This window comes from Lacerta agilis, chromosome 11 (genome assembly GCF_009819535.1).
Source record: "Lacerta agilis isolate rLacAgi1 chromosome 11, rLacAgi1.pri, whole genome shotgun sequence".
Taxonomy (NCBI): Eukaryota; Metazoa; Chordata; class Lepidosauria; order Squamata; family Lacertidae; genus Lacerta; species Lacerta agilis.
This window is the reverse complement of record NC_046322.1, coordinates 23,038,172-23,057,220: the sequence shown is the minus strand read 5'-3', so window position 1 is coordinate 23,057,220 and position 19,049 is coordinate 23,038,172. Positions and strand designations below refer to the sequence as shown.

Here is a 19,049-nt window from a genome sequence, read left to right as displayed (position 1 = left end):
CCCACAGCACTTCTGTGCCTTTCTAAAACCCTCCATTCTCTGCTCCAGGAATTTGGAAGACTTACAGGGCTAGGGATCACAAGTCATTCCTTGTTTAACTACAGTGGAACCTCGAGTTGCAGACGTAATCTGTCCCGGAGGCATGTCCGCAACTCAAAGCGTTTGCATCCAGAAGCATGCGCGAAGCTTGATTTAGTGCTTTTGCGCATGTGCGAGAGGTGAAACCCGGAAGTACTGGTAACCATTCCGATACATCTGGGTTGCTGCGGGACGCAACTTGAAAAACGTAACCTGAAGCAGACACAACATGAGGTATGACTGTACTGCTCTCATCCCCCTTGAGCATTGGCCATACTGGAGCTGAAGGGGATCCAGCAGCATCTGGAGGGACACAGCTAGGCTACCTGAATGATCATATGTCCCTATACAAACCTGCCCAGGTGCTAAGGTCCTCAGGTGAGCACCTTCTTTCAGGCCCATCACATCAGTAGCACAGTTGTTGGTGACACGAAACAGAGCCTTTTCTGTGGCTGCTCTCATATTGTGGCATTCCCTCTAATGAGAGGTTAGATTGGCTCCTCCTCTGTTTTCTTTCCACTGGTTGACTAAGACCTTCCTCTTCAGACAGACCTTTGAAAGCTAAGTGCTGATCACTGGGCTGCTGTCAGGGCAAACTGGATTTTAATTGCTGGTTCTTAATGTGCCTTGATGTATTTTAGCTAGTTTGTTTTTAATGCTTCGTATTCTGTAATGATGTTTTCAAATGTTAGAACCCAGTTTGAGTCCCAACTTGGAAAAAGGTGAGCTATAAATACACTTAATAATAATAATAAAATGATGATGATAGCACTGCTCTAGAGTTAGGCACTTCCTCTAGGGCTCCGCAACTTCGGAGAACTGAGGTGTACAAACAGAGAATTCTCTCGCATGTCTTCTGACCTTAGCTGTTCTAGGCTAAGTGAGAATGGCAGCCCCCTTTGCTTTGGCAGGCCCTTCCTTTGCTGGTCTTGGAGTCCTGGCAGTTGACCAACCTTGCCAGTCTTGTGAGGTGCACTTCAAGGCTTTTTCCCCCCAACCAAAACTCTCCGTAACTCAGTTCTGGCTCCTCTCGGGTGGGTGCCATTGCCATTATAAGAGAACAAAGGAGGCGTTCAAGGTGAGTTCCAGCACTGTTTTTTCTAGTACAATAGCACTGGCATGCCTGATACCTTCCGTGTTTCAGATTCCCCCAAGAGTGACCTCATCAACTTGAACTAGCCTCCTGCTGGCTTCCCATGGTCCTGCTGTTCCGATTCCTCATCCCCAGTCTCAGTCTGGATGCCCATAAAACCCACTGTGGGGCCATTTATCTGCAGTAGCTATTCTCAGAGGATGCCAGGGTTGACATCTCACCACAGAAAACTCAACATGATTTTCCAAAGTCTTTTAAAAAAGAAAATGGTAATGGAAGAAAGATCTGGAGCACACTCTTTATACCCCCCAAGATGCCTGTTCTGTGTTACATCTGTCTTAATGCTTAATTCAAGCTGGCACAACCTCTGCCTGGCTCATTAGCATAGGTTGCAGTTGGCTGCCCTCTCTGTCTGGCTTTCTCCCTTTGCCAGGGTCAGGTTCTCAGGCAAGATTTGCTTGCCTTTCAGGAAGACTTCTTTGGCAAAGTGTGGAGGTCAGAAATATAGTCTGAACAATTCTCCAGATATAAATAACATACATGCCAGTTGTGATGGGAAAAGAACATCGTTCCTCCTGTCAAGCTTAATTGAACACTCTGCAAATTCACTGTTTGGGTTGTGACTTGTACTTTTTTCAAAGGAAAACAGTAGGCACTGCCATTCCAGTTCAAGAAGCCTTAGTTTGGCCCTTCCAAAGTTGGTGCCCGCCAGATGTAGTTGGACTCGCATCATCCCAAAGGTTAATAAGTATGATGGGGGTTGCAGTTCAACAACATTTGAATGGCACCACATTTGAGAAGGCAGTCTTAATTGTTTGATTGTATGGGCTTTAGTTAATTCATCAGTTGGTGAAAACAGTTGTTCTGAAACAGGAAGGGCAGTTTCCTTGTTTTTAGATGATCTACGCGCATCTTAAAAGAGCCATCTGTGCTATAAGACAGGAAACAGAGACTCCCTCTTAAGATGGTGCCTGCCATCTCGTTTTTATAAGAAACTTGTTGAAGAGCAGGATGGGAATCAAATTTGGCGGTCACCTGAACCTCCTTGGTTACCTTCCTGCTCCTCAATTCCTCCTATGGGGTCCTGTCAGCAAACCTTTGGCCATTGTTGATAGTATGAACAGGGATGCCTTTGTTATCTTCCTCTCCCCCCATGATCCCTGGCTGGGTAATTTCATCATGGGGCTGGCCCCCTGCCCCCACATATTTATGCATAATATTCTGCTGTTTAGCCCCTGAATGGGCTCAAATGACAACAACAACAACAGCAACAACAACAACAACAACAACAACAACAACAACAACAACAACAACATAGTTTTGATGAAATGAAATATTGCTTCATGTAGTTTAGCAAGAAATTGGCAATTAGTCCCCTAGAGCATATTCCAGGAAAAGGTTATAAGCTACATAAGGCCTATTGCAATGAGATTGAAGTGGTTATGGCTACTTTCCTTAACCCCCAGTTATCAACGGGGGACTCACATATGTAAGATTTTAAGTCTCGATGACTTCAGTGGGGTTTGTTTGTGACTAACATTTGCTGGATCCCATCTTTTGCCCTTAAACCCTTGGTGCCTCTTGAACAGTGTGACTTAGCTTTGGGAGGGGGCGGAAAGAATAGATCACGGCATTCTGATTGAATTCTTGATGCTCCTTGTGCTCCCCGGTATAAGGCAATCGTGGAAGGTTACCCATTAATTGCATCTCATAAGCAAGCAATGGTTTACTCAACGCCGGCATAGCAACAGTCTCCTGCATTGATTTTTCAAGGGCCTTGAGTCTGGAATTCAAACATGTTTAGCTATGTCTCCTAGTCGCATCCTTTAAAAGGGAAGATGTTACCCATTAAAATGGGTTCCTATAGTAACAGCAAAGGGATGTCGTCACAGATGTTTGTGTATACTTTTCCCCAAGTAAAGTCTCTGTCTTAGTATATATTCTTCTGAAAGTTTCAAGCCTTTCACCAGGAAAGGTACAGTTAGATCAGGGGTCAGCAAACTTTTTTAGGAGGGGGCCGATTCACTGCCCCTCAGATCTTGTGGCAGGCCGGACTGCGCACACACTCGCACACACACACGGTGGAGGGGGGCTTCTCTCTCTTCCCTAGCTCCTCCCACCCCCCTGCTTTCCTACCTCCTCCGCTGCTCTGCCTGTGGTTGAGAGCCGGCGGTGGTGTTGGCGCCTCTCTTTTCTGGGCCAGCTTTCCCGGGTGCCAGGCACGGGGCCAGTAGACGCGCCAAGCTCTAGCTGAAGCCCTGCGATGTGCCCGTCACGATGCCCACAGTGCGGCCATGGATGGAGAGGCCGGCCGGTGGGTGGCGAGTCTGGGCCGCACCTCAGCATGCAGGCGGTGAGGCTTCGGATTGGCTGGCACCAATCAAAGCCCAGTTCCCTTCTTCTGCAGGGCGGGGAGAAGCCAGGAAGATGGAGGGAGGAGGTGCTGCTGCAGTGTGCGCGTGTGAGGGAGGGAGGAAAACAGCACCCCCCAAAAAAAATTGCCAAAAAAATGGCGCGGCCCAGATGATCACAACGATCCAAGCAGTGATTCTAGGGCTGTCTGCGAGCCAGATCCAGAGGGCGATTGGGCCTGATCCAGCCCGCAGCCCTTAGTTTGCCGACCCATGAGTTAGATGCTAAAGGTCCCTAAAACCTAACACACACACACACAAACACACACACCAGGCCTGTTGAGCTATTCAGTGAATAGCTAAACAGCTAATTTCAGTCAGTGGGAAAGTAACATATAAATTGTGATGAAATAAAGCAGTATCTCTAAGATACATTGGGCTAAGAAAACTTCAGTTTCAACTATTCATACTTTGTATTGCCCTTCCTCTTCTTAGTGTTTATTAGGAATCTTTATTAGGGATGTAAGAGACCTGCTGGATTAGGACATAAGTGCATCTAGCCCAGCATTTTGTTCTGAGATTGGCCAACCAGATGCCTTTGGAAAACCCTTAAGCAGAACCTGAGTGCAATAGTACTCTCCCTCTTATTGCATTGATCTGCATCATTACCCTCTGAGGAATCATGGTGATAATGTTTGCTTGTTCGTTCGTTCGTTCATTCATTCATTCATGTACTGTACAACCTCTTGCACTGGTTTCATAGATATGACGAGACAAAGAAAAGTCCTCCACCATAAACCATGGGAATCAGTCTGTCAGGGGCAAATGACCAAGGAATGGCAGAATGGAAGGGAATGTCTTGGAAGATGTTTTGGCTGGCTGGAATCTTGAACAGGAGCATTCCACATGGTGAATTAATTTGCTTATTGGTGAAATTACTCTTGGGCACGTGTATGCAGGATTGGTTAAAAGCAATCTACACTTAACTGTCTTAATCAATCTTGTTGATGTCTTCATTAGAGTTTATGAATTTGTAGTTGTTTTATTCTGTATTTTCATTTCCTTTGCTTTTTGTGTTTGGTTGCCTTTTGAGACTGAAAGGCAGGATACAAACAGGAATGTGTACATTGGGCATTCCACCCAAATTACAGAAGGGCAAGGTCCAGTAGAAACTTTTCCTGCGCAAAATAGGAAGGAAATGCGTGTGATTTTCATTCATTTTTGTGGGGATGAAATGACAGGCTCTCTTCCCCGTGGGTGCTACATTCATATGTGTTCTTCTGTGCCTGGGAACTTACAGAATTCAGGAGTGATCCTTACTTAAAACAAAAAGTAAAATACTGCCACAAACTGTACAAAACGTCTTTTCTCAAATTACTTTTCTAATTAGAGAAGGCCATTTGAAAAACAGCCTTTCACGGTTGATAGAATAATAATAGGAAAAGGTGAATTGGCTTTGCTGTTTGTTGTGCCTCCTGATCAGCAAGGTCAAATGCAACTGCTGCTGATTCAGAAAGAAAGAAAGAAAGAAAGAAAGAAAGAAAGAAAGAAAGAAAGAAAGAAAATCTTCTGTCTGCTTTTTATTATTATTCATCTACAGGCTAGGCATGGGGGATCATTCAGATATGCAGTTTTATATCAGGAATCCAAAGTGGCATAAGTCCAGGAAGTTATTTCTGATCATCTGAACCAGTCCTGCTGGCTTTCTGAAAGGGAATCGCCTTACTCCCTATGTAGGTTTCGACATACAGTGGTACTTTGGGTTAAGAACTTAATTCTTTCTGAAGGTCCATTCTTAACCTGAAACTGTTCTTAACCTGAAGCACCACTTTAGCTAATAGGACCTCCCGCTGCCGCTGCGCCGCCAGAGCACAATTTCTGTTCTTATCCTGAAGCAAAGTTCTTAACCTGAAGCATTATTTCTGGGTTAGCGGAGTCTGTAACCTGAAGCGTATGTAACCTGAGGTACCACTGTACTGAGACTTCACCCACTTCTGGGTTAAAGGGAGCACCTTAGTTCTAGCCCAGCCAAGATGGTTCCTTAGATTTTGTGTGTGCCATCTATTAACTCTTAAGCAACAACATTTGAGGCCAGGTCAGAACCATGTTTGGCTGGGCCTTGACACATCCCCACACTCCTTATTTGAACTCCAGCATCTTCCCTTCGTGGCAGGTGAGTACAGCAGCAGCAAAAAGAAAAGAAAAGAAAAAAGTGGGGCTAGCCAACAATTGGTCCTTCACTTTAATCCCCACACAATGCCTCTGGGCCTCCAATGTTACATTGTTCTGGCAAAACACTAAGTTGGGAGCTCTAGAGGCATTTTGAAGATTTTAAAGCAGTTGACACCAGTTACCCAGGCAAGAAAAACTGGAGCTGTTTTGATACAGCCAACCTTTTGGTTGCGTGGTTGGTGGAGGCCTCTTCTGAAGTCTTGATTGATCAACAACTATACACTACCATGCCCTGATCTGAGGACACCCCAGACCATAGCAATTGCTACAACTGTGAGTCCAGCAGTTGCAGGGGATTCCAGCATTACTCTTTCTGTTCCCCTTCTACTATAGGTAGGACTTTGCCCGTATGTTTGTTTGGGGGCTGAGAAGGGACCGTGAAGCAGTTCATCCTTCACCAACCTGGTACTCGTCAATGTCATTCTGACTGCGGCCGATGAGAATTGTAGTCAAATAATATCTGGAGGGTATCTGGTTGGGAAAGGATGGTGCAGATGCTAATGATGGGGAGGGACTGAGGTCAGTGGTAAGTGAAGCACACAAACGATTCCACGTTCATCCCCTGCCATCACTAGTTGTGAAAAGAATCAAATAGCACTTTACATTTAGTGGAATGTCCTGCCAAACATTTTTGGATGAGATGTGCATGTTTCCTTGGCAAGCACCATCTTAGGAGAGGAATTCCCTCCAATGTGTGAAAGGCAGGGGAATCTTCATCTAAGATTGTGCCAGTCACCATGGTTTAATTAAATGTGTTAATTTTGGTTTTTTTAAAAGCCTGCTGCCTGATGAATCAGAACACCTTTTTGATCAATCAGAGCATTTTAATGGATTAATCTAACCAAATAATAGACTAATAGTATAGTCCTGTACAAGCCACTTTGAAGACTTGTGGTGTTTATTGGGACTTACTCCCAAGAAAGTGTGGTTCCCTCAGTGCGAGAAGTGAGGTTTCAGAGAACTGGGCAAAGGGCCTTCTCAGTAGTCACACCCTCCCATCAGATGTCAAGGAAATAAACTATCATCTGACTTTTAGAAGGCATCTGAAATATCCCCCTGTATAGGGAAGTTTTTTATGTTTGATATTTTACTGTGTTTCATATTTTAAGTTGTTGGAAGTCTCACAGACTGACTGGGACAACCAAATCAAATGGGTGGCATATAATTTATCATCATCATTATTTACTCAGTCCTATAATACAAACTTAGTTGAGAGTGAGCCACATTTAACTTAGCGAGGCTGTTTTCTGTGTAAACATGTATACATTTGCTCAATAAATCTTTGCAGTTCTCCCCATCAGCTCATGTCTGTACTCCAGAACTCATAATTGCACAGGTTTCTCTGAACAGTGATTTATGCAAAGGGGGTTGTGGTGGCTGCGAACAATTCACAAATTATCTGAACATTAAGCACTTACTTTTTCCTGACCTCTTTGCGTCAGGTAATTTTAGACTCTTGATTTAATGGTGTCACAGACTCTAGATTGTGATGCTTATTACTTTGCTTGCTTCAAAATGTGGCAAGCCAGGCCTCCTGCTTCTTTCGCTGAGTGACACTGTTGACTTCTGCCCCCAAAGTCCTGCCCTGGCAATACCATTGTGAGTTATTTTATTTTTTTAATAAGTAGTTGCTGAGCAGAGACCATGCAAACTAGGTTACCATAAGGAGCAAATGGCTACTAATATGTTCCACAACCCTGGAAGGAAAGCTAACTAACTCAACAGGGGGTGGGAAATTGGTTGTTGGAAATAGTGATGAGACCTTTGGGCTTATTTCAGTGATTATCACGCTGTGTCAAAAAAAAAACCAACCCCAACAAAACAAAAACCTCCAGCAAGAAAGTGTATCTGTTTTCTTCTTCTCCTACAAATTCTATTTTTAATGCATACTATTCTGTGTTTATTTTAAACACACTGGATTTTGGAAACTTTTATGAAACAAACCAGATTTTGCAAGTAGGTGTCCAAAGAACTGTCGTAAGCTCCAGCAATGTTTAAAGATAGGTTTTCGCAAGCTACAGTGAAAAATACTGCAAAGCTAGGAGTACAAGGGAGGGGGGAAGACCTTGAAAAAGTGTTGCTATGCTGCGAAAGGTCAAGGTTGGCATCCGTGTAAATAACAGAGTGAGAGGGGTAGTGAGGGAGAGAGAAACCTCTTCTAATTATCTGTAATTAATATGTTGGGTTTATAAATCTTTCAGACAAATTGTTTAAATGCATTTTTCAGTGCAAGCATGCTGCATGTGTTCCAAAACTGTACTTTAGAGCTCGAGAGGCTTTGTTGCTCGCACCCTCCCTCATGCCAAATTCTCTCTTCTAGGGAAAACTTCAGTGTTTAGATATTTGGGGCCACACACAGCTGCAGCCAGGCTTCTCACTGGCATATTCCAATCCCTTATCTTCTCCTTTGGAAGGATCTGTTCCACTTGCTTGTTGCAATGTGCAAACCTTGAGCTGGGGCAGCTTAGTGACTAAAAGACTTGGGCCACCATCTGAGTGGCTCTGTGGTCTAAACAACTGAGCCTCTTGGGCTTGCCAATCGGAAGGTCGGTGGTTCGAATCCCCACGATGGAGTGAGCTCCCGTTGCTTGGTCCCAGCTCCTGCCAACCTAGCTGTTCGAAAGCATGCCAGTGCAAGTACCACTCCAGTGGGAAGGTAAACGGTGTTTCCGTGCGCTCTGGTTTCTGTCATGGTGTTCAGTTGCACCAGAAGCAGTTTTAGTCCTGTTGGCCACATGACCTGGAAAGCTGTCTGTGGACAAACGCTGGCTCCCTCAGCCTGAAAGTGAGGTGAGCGTTGCAACCCCATAGTCGCCTTTGACTGGACTTAACTGTCCAGGGGTCCTTTACCTTTAAAGGTAAAGGTAAAGGGACCCCTGACCATAAGCTCCAGACGTGTCCGACTCTGGGGTTGCAGTGCTCATTTCGCGTTAATGGCCGAGTGAGCCGGCGTACAGCTTCCAGGTCATGTGGCCGGCATGACAAAGCCGCTTCTGGCGAACCAGAGCAGTGCACGGAAACGCCATTTACCTTCCCGCCGGAGAGGTCCCTATTTATCTACTTGCACTTCGATGTGCTTTCGAACTGCTAGGTGGGCAGGAGCAGGGACCGAGCAACGGGAGCTCACCCTGTCACGGGGATTCAAACCGCCGACCTTCTGATCAGCAAGCCCTAGGCTCTGTGGTTTTACCCACAGCACCACCTGCATCCTTTACCTTTACCTTTACCTAAAGTGCTATATACCACTTTAAACAGTCATGGCTTCTCCCAAAGAATTCTGAGAGGTTGTTTGGTAAAGGTGCTCAGTTTCCCAGTGTTCCCTGTGAAGAGAAAATGGTTGTTAAACCAGACTGGGAATTGTAGCTCTGGGAGGGAACAACTCCTAACAACTCTCAGCACACTGACTACAACTCCCAGAATTATTTGGGGGAAGCTGTGACTTTCTAAAGTGGTATCCTAGCTCTTTAAATGTATGGTATGGCTGTGGCCTAACAGAACAATGCTGGAAGGGACCAGGATATGGCAGGCGGGGTAGGGTTCCATTGCACTGGAGGCCCCTGCTGTCCCACCAACAGCACAAGTTGTTGACAGGCTACCGCTGGTTGTGTTTAAGCCTGTGGTAGCTGGCATAGAAGACAGGAGTGCCTGGCATGCTCTGGTCCATGGGGTCACGAAGAGTCGGACACGACTAAACAACAACAACAAGCTGGCATAAGGCCCTGGAATTAAGAAGGAGAACCCCTCTCCCCCCCCCCCGCCCCTTCCATCCCGACCAGTTCAAGCAGTGGGGCTGCAGATGTGGCACTGGATCCATTGCTCTATTCAGTTGGACTTACTTCCCATGCTATGAACCACCAAGTCTCTGATTGAACCCACTGGATCAGACCCAAAGGCCTGTTTAGCTGAGTGATGTGGACTGGTTGGATGCAGAGGAATGGCAGGAAGAATCAGCTGGCAAACCCCTAAAGCAGAGGTTTTCAGCCTTTTTGAGTCCACTCCATTGTGGAGTGTTCCCTCAGAGTCCTCTGTGCAGCTGCTTCTGCCACCCCTAGTCTCTGAGCTTCCCCCCCCTGGCCCCAAAGGCCCCCCCAGCCTTACACTGCCCCACAGGGGCCTGGGAAGCACCCCTGGCCAGCCCCAGAGAAACCATTTGCCTGGGGCATGTGTAGCCAGGGCTGCTGCAACAAACAGCTGTTCAAGCCTTGGGGAGGCAGAGACACAAGAGGGCATCAAATGAGGGAGGAAGGAGAGAGGGGCATTACCCGTGGCACCCCTGATCATCATTCAACACACCCCAGGGTGCCACAACACACTGGTTGAAAAACGCTTCCCTACAGGAAGAAGGCTCAGAGCCAGAGGACTGGTGGTGGGATGATGAGTGGTTAGAGGGAGAAGACTGGGAAGAGTAGGAGTAGGAAGCTGAAGAGGTAACAAGGCTTAGTGAGTAGGGGTGGAATTTGTGTCAGAGATGAGGCTGACTGGTGAAGAGTCATGGGTGTTTCCCCTTCCTGCTGTGATGAGCTCCCCTCCTCCCTGGTCTCACAGAACTAGGTGAGGCATGAAGAGGGTAGAGAAAAAGTTAGCTTCATGCAGGCACACACTCCAATTGCTTGGGGAAAACCCTGGTGAGGGAGGGAATTAGACAGCTGTGGGGAGGTAGGGATCTTCACTCTTAGCAACTGCTTCATGGGAGCAAGACATGCCGGAGATGAGTCGCTGTGCTCATCAGGCCTGACACTCCTGTGCAGATCCTTTTTTTCTTTTGTGTTTGGAGTTCTTTTAACTCCAACGTGCTCAGTGTGATTTACTGCTGGCTTGTTCCTGTCACTGAGCATCCTGTGTCTACAGAGGTCAACGGGAGGCTTTTTGGAATACACACAAAAGAGACATGGGGCCAATAGCCCTCTCCCATTGTTCTTCCCAAGTTTCTGAACATGGAAGTTCCACACAGCCATTCTGGCTAGTAGCTACTGATAATCTTATCATTTATGAATTACCGGTAACCTCCCATTCCCCATCCAAACAAGCAAGGCAAACTATCACATACCAACGCACTTGAGAAGCACATGGATATGGATCAGTGAGGGGTGTGTCCTGTGGAGGAGGCATGGCCAAGGCAAGGGTGTCGCCTAGGGAGAATCCTGGGAGCAAGACTGAGATGCCTGGAGGGCTTCATTTGCCCCTAGGCCTTCATTTCCTTGCTTGTGGATTAAATAGCTATCTCCCAGCATTTTTAAAACCTTAATTAAACAACAACAGCAAATCCTTTGGGAGAATGCAAACACATCTTCCATGTGTGGCCTAGTTGCACAGGTTCAGGTGTTTCCAAGGCCCCTTGACTGTCCCCGTGTTTAACAGTCTATTGTTGGTCCTGCTCTCTTGGAGGCCCTTTGACTAAGAAATGAGGCTCCCCTTTGAAAACTCCTAAGCATTGGCCACTAAATGTATTATAGAAAATAAAAGCTTGGGAGACCGATGAAGAGAATGCGGAGCATGATGCCTCATTAAAATTCTTTCTGCTGTTATGGAACAATTTGCATACAGATGATTGGCATAAGCCTGGAGGGCAGACAGGATCATTCCTGTCAATGAATAGCATGTACTGACCGTGGTGCATGTTTTTTGGAGCTCTTAAAATAGCAATCAATAACCCTCAGCTGAAGCTAGCAGAGATTAATGGGCACCTCTCCAGATACAGATGGAAATCTCATTGTCCACATTTTTTGTTTTTTAACATGTTCTTTAAAAAGTAAGGACGCAAGAAGATCATGACACGTCAGTTGAGTTTCGTTCCCAAAACTGCCAGGAGGTTACCCAACCCTTTGTAATACGTAATATGCTGTTCCTGCATAGAGGAACAGTTCCTCTGCATGTAATCACTTGCTGATGACATCGTTGTCTACATTTTGAAAGCAAATTCCAAAGCAGATTCACAACATGGCATTTAAAAATCTCTCCCTGCACGCATCCTCAAACCAGTATGTACATAACATGAACGTAACCCCGAAAATGCATATCTTATCTCTTTCACAAAACTGCACATGCTGACACTTAAGAGAATTTCAGATGGAATTGCTTTTAGGCAGGGGGGTTTATGATTAATTGTTGGCTGGGCATGTTAGCTGCTTGCAAGGGAAAGCCTCTGGGCATCTTGAATCGTTTATGAAACAGGACCTTGGCAGCAATCCTATATGAGCTTTTACTTGGGAGTAAGTCACATTGAACTCTGGAATTCGTTTCCAAATAGCATGATTAGGATTGTGCTGTGCATAGTATAAGACCTACGCATATACTGTATGATAAGTGTGAGAGTGAGAAAGAGAAAGGGAGAGAGAGATTGAGAGTTATCAGCCCCCAACCCTTGTGCATGTACTGTATTCCTTTTAGTTTAACTTCCTGTTTAGCATCTCAAGGTGTTTTCTCAACCAGATGTCACTCAGCCCTCAAGCTTTTTGTGTGATTCAGCAGCTGGTTTCCCTTTCTGAAAGCAGTGGGGAGGGAGAGAGGGAGGGAGGGAGGGAGGCTGCAAGATATCAGGAGGAAAGAGAGTGAAGAATTATGTTCTCAGGCAGTCCTTGCATTGAAAAGGAAGGGGTCATAATGCTCTGTGCTCTTCCATTTACCCTCGCACCTCTGCAAGCGAAGCTTCCCTGGCTACTTACTGGTGCTCCAGTGGCTCATCTTCATATTTTCCTTCTGCCGCCCATCAACAGTTTTAGAATGTGGCTGACCTTTAAACCTGTTATTATAGGATTGTGAGAGAAAAGCGATCAAGAGGCTCTTTCAGCTGCCTTGCTTCCCATGTGACCTAGATGGAGAATAGATTCAAAATACGGTTCCTCCTCCCCCGGCAATGCAAGGCAGAAGAGAAAAGCACTGTCACTTCCAAACAGTGCTGGCACAAAGGCAGGGAGGAATAAAGCTGAGAAGAGCTCCAGTAGTTTAGGACTCCTCTCGAAGAGGCCGGATTTTTGTTGCAAGGAGTAATGCTTTTGAGAAAGCTCCCGTTCTTGAAGCATGCCTGCTCTGCAGATGGAATACGTGGGGCAGGAGGAGCGGTGTGAGGACAACTGAAGTTTCACTGCTAGGAACTCCTGGGATTTTACTTGCAAGATGAGTATTATTATGAAGCCAAGATCCCGATCTACCAGCTCATTAAGAACTGCAGACGCAACTTGGTAATGTGGCTGTTTTTACCCCCTCCTTTGCTGACACTGCCTGCCTGTCTGCAAGTGTCTGTTATATTGTTTTGTGCTAATAAATTGTGTGCATGCTGATTCCACCGACTGGGGTGCAGGGTATGTCAAAATCAGAGATCACCTTTGTTTCTGTTCTACCCTATTTAGCATGGGTGTGTGTGGCAATTTAGCTTTCTTGAACAGTGAGAACTTCTGCTGCCTTATTATGGACAACTTTTCTGAGTTGGCCTTCTGAAGGGAGACTCAAGGTAGTAGCTTCTGTGGCTTTTTGGGTTCTGTTTTGCTTTTCTGGTGACAACTTTCCCCTTATTTTTCTTGCATTTAATAAGTCAAGTGATGACAGATCATAGGAAGTATGGGAAAACACAGACTAAGATCTTGTGATGAGAGATTTTATCTTGCGTACTTTCCCTTAGAAAAAAAATTAAAGGGAAAAATGCCAACATGTTTCTCTTTTCTCTTAAACCCCCCCCTGCCCCACAAAGAGGCATGAACCAGGACAACAACCAGTGCATTTTAAAATATTATTTTTTAGAGCTGGTGTAGCAGAATGGGTAACACAATTGCCCTGTGCCTGTTGGCTCAGACGTAAGTCCTATTGTCTTCAATGGGCGTTACTCCTAGGTATGCATGCATAGGATTGCCACCTGAGACTGAGCTATGGGTCAGGAAGTCTGCTGCTCATTTGAATCTCACCTATGCCATAGACTTCCTTGGTAGCCTTAAGGAAGTCACTCTCTCCTAGACTCCTTCTCCCCACTTCCTGCATGTGAAGGATAATAATACTGAATTGCCTGAAAAGGTTGTTGTAAGGATTATAATTAGATAATGCACCAGATGCACTTGAAAATGCTATGCATTTTTTTAAAGTCAGTATTCTTTTTCTTAAACATTGCTATCCTAGCTTTATTTACTTGAGAACAAGTCCCAGTGATCAAAAGTTGTGTTTTCCTCTGAGTAAAACCTGCAGAGGATCATGCTCTCCATTTCCTAAGCAGTTGCCAAAGTTGTAGCCTCTTCTCTATGATGGATCTATAAATTATAAGGCTTTTCAAGATGTCTGGCCAGTTAAGGGCAGCTTCACTGATACCTAGGCACATCCTAGAGGTTTATTTCTAGATTTCCTGACATTCTTTCATTTTTGCTTATGTCATCTCTGTGCACATAGAGAAGCACTAAAATATGTGATTTGTTCTACATCTAGCTCCAATTTTGACATGATACTTCTTGCAAAATGTAGGTTTTTGCTGCAATCGTTGGACATTCATTATGGATATTCCTGATTGTTGACTTAGCCTTCTTAGCAGAGTCTCCACATGTTCTACCTGGGGGGCCATCAGCTATTTGATGTCATCACAATAGCCCCAGCAACATTATTGCAAGTTATAATGAGATCTACAACAGTGTTTTGTTTTGTTTAATAAAAAGTAGTAGTAGCAGGTTCATAGTAATTTTAATAAAACCAATAACAGTATGAGATTATGGCAAACCATTAATCAAACTTCATTCTTCTCCCATGATGTTGTGACGAAGTGTTGGATTTTCTCAAGCTACGTCAGCCACATAATAGTACATAGTTGGTAATTTCATGGAAACTGTTGCCAGCTTTCCAGCGTAAAAGCACAAAAGGCAGTGCTTTGAGAAACATAGACCAAACATTGTAGCCAGACCTTATTCAGGCAAAACCTCAGCTGACGTCACAGATACTTTCAGATGGGTGGACCAGCACTCTGTAACTGTCAGGTTTTTGCTTTAAAAAAAAACAAAAAACCTCTACACCACAGTTCTTCTTTGCTTTTTCAATATTCGTTTTCTTTCTATAGCCATTTATTTATTGTTTTCCAGCAACCAGATAATATTCCACAGTTCTTTTGGTTTACTTTTTTGCTCAGTTTAATTGTAACTGATAAGCCTGCAGCTGTTCTGCAGAAAAGCTGAAAGTGTGGCACGTCCATCCAAAGTATTTCATCTAGTACCAAGTGGTAGATGGAAGTGAGAAAAAAATGTTGCCACCTGCGGCAAAGAGCTCCCAGTTTCCCTCTAGTATAATCCTGCCCCTGTAATCATAGAATTGTAGAGTTGGAAGGGATCCCAAGGGCTATCTAGTTCAGCCCCCTGACAGCCACACCTGGGCGGGCTTGAACCACTCACCTTCTGGTTAACAGCCAGGTGCACTGACCCAATAGCACCACAGAGAACATAGTGCAATGTGAAAAAACCGAATATTTTGTTAAGTGAGAATGTAGACAAATTTCTTTTCCTAATGTAGTATTTCAGTGAATTGTTTATCAGAATAAGTTCCTTATTGCCATTTCCATTGACTCACAAGCGTATCTTCCCCTGATTAGTGTAACCAATGTAAAAATTTCAGCATGGCTTCCTTCCTTCCTTCCTTCCTTCCTTCCTTCCTTCCTTCCTTCCTTCCTTCCTCAGTTCCTCCCACCTTCCCTCCTTCCACAGCTTTGATCTTCTAGTCTCTTAAGATACCACGGCATCCATTTGCCTGTCTCTGTGGCCTTATTCTTTGCAGAACATTGCAATTATCCAGGCTGTTTGTCTTGATTTGTGAACTGGGGGACCCAGAATGCCAATTGTGAATGCTTGGTTAATGTGCACCGAGGTGTAAAATGCATGATCATCAGCCCTGTGTTTTTGGACCATGCCACCAAGACTGTAGCCATGATGCTTCAATATTCTCACGTGCGAAATAAACTTCTCCCCGTATTCAAAACTAGAAAGTCCAGAAGACATTGAGGCAGAACTTTCTCCCTAACATGGCAGCTTGATACAGTTTTCAGACCAGCGTTTGCACATGGTCTGAAAGATCCTCATTCATAAAAAAGAGGTGGCAAATGCAGAAGTCATCTGGTAGGGGAAGAAATGTGTATCAGTGGTACAGTTCATGCTTTGCATGAGAAAGGTCAAAAGGCCCTTCCCTAGCACCTACAGGTAGGGCTAGGGGTGTCTTCTGAATCACTAGAGAGCTGCTTCTGGTTAGAACAGACAATACCAAGCTAGATGGATTTGGTTCAGTATAAGGATACCCTGGAGAAGGGAAGAGCACAGACACAAATACAGTATGTATTTTTAATTTTTCATGTCCCCTCACCCCGTTTTGTGTAAAATTCTTGTCTTAGGAAGAATTCTCGAGAACTCAAAAGCTTTCCAAAATTCTATGACATTTTGGGATGCCCTAATAAAGGAATTAGGGATGCGGGTGGCGCTGTGGGTTAAACCACAGAGCCTAGGGCTTGCCGATCAGAAGGTCTGCAGTTCAAATCCTTGTGACGGGGTGATCTCCTGTTGTTCAGTCCCAGCTCCTGCCCACCTAGCAGTTCGAAAGCACGTCAAAGTACAAGTAGATAAATAGGTACCGCTCTGGCGGGAAGGTAAATGGCATTTCCGTGCACTGCTCTGGTTCGCCAGAAGCTGCTTAGTCATGCTGGCCACATGACCCGGAAGCTGTATGCCGGCTCTCTTGGGCAATAAAGCGAGATGAGCGCCGCAACCCTAGAGTCATCCGCAACTGGACCTAATGGTCAGGGGTCCCTTTATCTTTACCTTTAATAAAGGTATTGCCCAACTGCGCAGTTTGAATGATTTTTCTTTTCTTTTTCTTATGAACCAACACGGCTACCTTTGCATTTTAAACATTTTCATTTGCCCTGGTGTACTTCTGGTTACTATGAAGGATGTGTAAGATCGAGCTAAAGTACAACTGATTTCAGCAGAAGAGACATTTAAGTGCATGCTTAAGTCACCCACTAAAATCGGTAGAGCTTAAAAATTAGCTTGATTGCATTCTAAATGGGTGGGGATTTTTGTTGTAAGAAGTCTGATTCAGAGAGAGAAAAATGAGTTACCTATGATACATCTTGGTCAAGGTTGTGTTTATAATTATATAATATGGCTTCTGCTAGAGGAGGAATAATGTTTTCTGTTATTGCATAGCGTCAATCTGCAGCTGTTTTCTGGCTTCCTTTGGGAGTCAGTTTATGGTGTTATATGAAGTCTTTTATTAGCAGCATTGTGCATTAGCCATTGCCCCTGGAAACATTTAGGTGTGTAGTTGCCATGGAAAGAAGGAGGAACGGAACTATAGATATCTCTTAGTAACACTTTTAACTAGTGAAGTCAGTGTGACATAGTGGACAGTGCTGGCCTTGAATCCATGTCAAATCTTGTCCTATCTCTGTAAGGCCCCTTGTATGGTATCTTTAAAAAAGTGGAGGGAGTATAATACTGACCCACATCACTATGGTGTTCAGGATAAATCGCAGCAAAGTCTGAAAAGCACATTGTAAATTTAACTGCTTCCTAAATGCTAACATATGTTCAATACCTGGAGAGCCACATTATCGATTTCACATTCCATAACTGCGATGGTGTATATTGAATATATTTTGGATATACAGTGGTACCTCGGTTGAAGAACAGTCCAGTTTAAGAACTATTCAGTTTATGAACTCCGCAAAACTGAAAGTAGTGTCCCGGTTTCTGAACTTTACCTCGGTCTAAGAACGGAATCTGAATGGTGGAAGGGCACCGGCGGTGGGAGGCCTCATTAGAGAAAGCGTGCCTCAGTTTAAGAACAGTTTTGGTTTAAGAATGGAATTCCAGAATGGATTAAATTTGTAAACCGAGGTACCACTGTAGTTGAAATCAGTCAGAATATTCACAGGCGTGTGAACTAGGCCATATATTAGGCCTTTGTAAGAGGGCACACTAGAACCAGCTCAACTAGAAGAAGTCAATAAGCAGATTGACTCCAACTGTGTGTGAACCCATTGACTGTGGCAATTTCTCTTTCCCAGCTTTTCCTCTTTCCAACCAGGTTCATAGTCTCCACTGTGAGTCACATCTCTCACCCTCTATCTCCCCACAACACCTCTGTGGCTACATCATTCCCAGAGGAGCCATCACCTTCTATCCAACAAACATAGGTACAATTCACTGACTGACTTTTCAACAAAAGCTAGGAGCTAATTCACCTGCTGGAAAGCACAGTTCTTGCTTTGGAGCACATGCCATGTTAGCCCCACTAACCACTTTAGCACAAAATTCAACAGAGGAGGCATCATTTTATTTTCAACTTCAAAGTGAAAAACAGCGCTGGACTCTAATTTTGGCTGTGCAAATCATCCAAGACACAAATCTGCTGATGTCTTGAGCTGATTTGGATTCTCTCCAAAGTGACACACATTGCCCTAGGTGAAACTCTTTCTTTTAGGGCCTTGGAAATGATGTTTCTACTGTATTGCTGAAGCTTAGAACAGTGTTGCCTCATTGATTCATAGCCTAGCCATTTATCTGCCGTTGAAACATCTGGTGCTTTGCTTAATAATGCGGTGCTCTTCCCAGTTTATGACACTTTAATGTCATGTTGTTGGTGTCTGCCAATTTTCTCCATTGAGGTCATTTTGAACTTCTAGCCGACCTCTGAGACATTTGCAGCACCTCCCATCTTTGTATCATTCGCATCCTTAGTGAAGATACTGATTGGTATGCCTTTTTCAGAGTTGCCTTTCTTTTATTTTTTAAATGGGACAGGACAATTATTTTCCCATTTGCAATCACCTGGAACGCAAGTACGCAATTGCATTGGCTTGTGGTTCTGAGATGTGCCTGGCTAACTCCTGCAACATCCTTCACAGAATGTCACCAGGCTTTGCTGACTTCAATGCATTGTCCCTGTTACTTGGCATACTTTTTGATTATCTTGCCTTTCCTTCATCATTTTTGCCAGATCTCTCATCACAGCTTTCTTTCAGCTTCTAAGGAGGGAAGCCATGTCAGCTCCAGGTTTTTTTTTTTGGGGGGGGGGGGCTTCTTTGCCAAGTTTTTTGGGGGAGCTGGTTGGGCCCACCTCTTCCTTGCTGCTATTGCCATTCTCAGTTCACTCTCCCTTTAGGTCCAATCCAGACAGCTGCCCACAGGAGGAGTACACAAGGCAAGGGAAGGATGAAATCCTGCACCATCTCCTTACACTTGTCGCTGCTTGAGGTTCTTGGTTTGCCCCAGTGAGCAAGGGTGTGGTGACCAAACAAGACCCAAGAAGCCACAATTCATATGGGAATAATTATTTTAAACATATGA

The 19,049-nt window shown here is 44.6% G+C and overlaps 1 protein-coding gene across 8 annotated transcripts in view; it reads left to right on the top strand.

Annotated features, from left to right (window-relative positions):
• Window positions 1–19,049, top strand: part of PDE4D (phosphodiesterase 4D) — a 622,016-nt gene that overhangs the window by 454,701 nt on the left and 148,266 nt on the right. The window contains exon 1 of one of the 8 annotated variants that reach the window (XM_033163814.1): window positions 12,330–12,932. The exons of the other annotated variants lie outside the window; for them this stretch is intronic. Within the exon in view, the coding sequence (XP_033019705.1) occupies window positions 12,868–12,932 (65 nt within the window). The 5' untranslated portion in view covers window positions 12,330–12,867. Of the gene's footprint in view, window positions 1–12,329; window positions 12,933–19,049 lie in introns of those variants that run through there. 8 annotated transcript variants of the gene reach the window in all.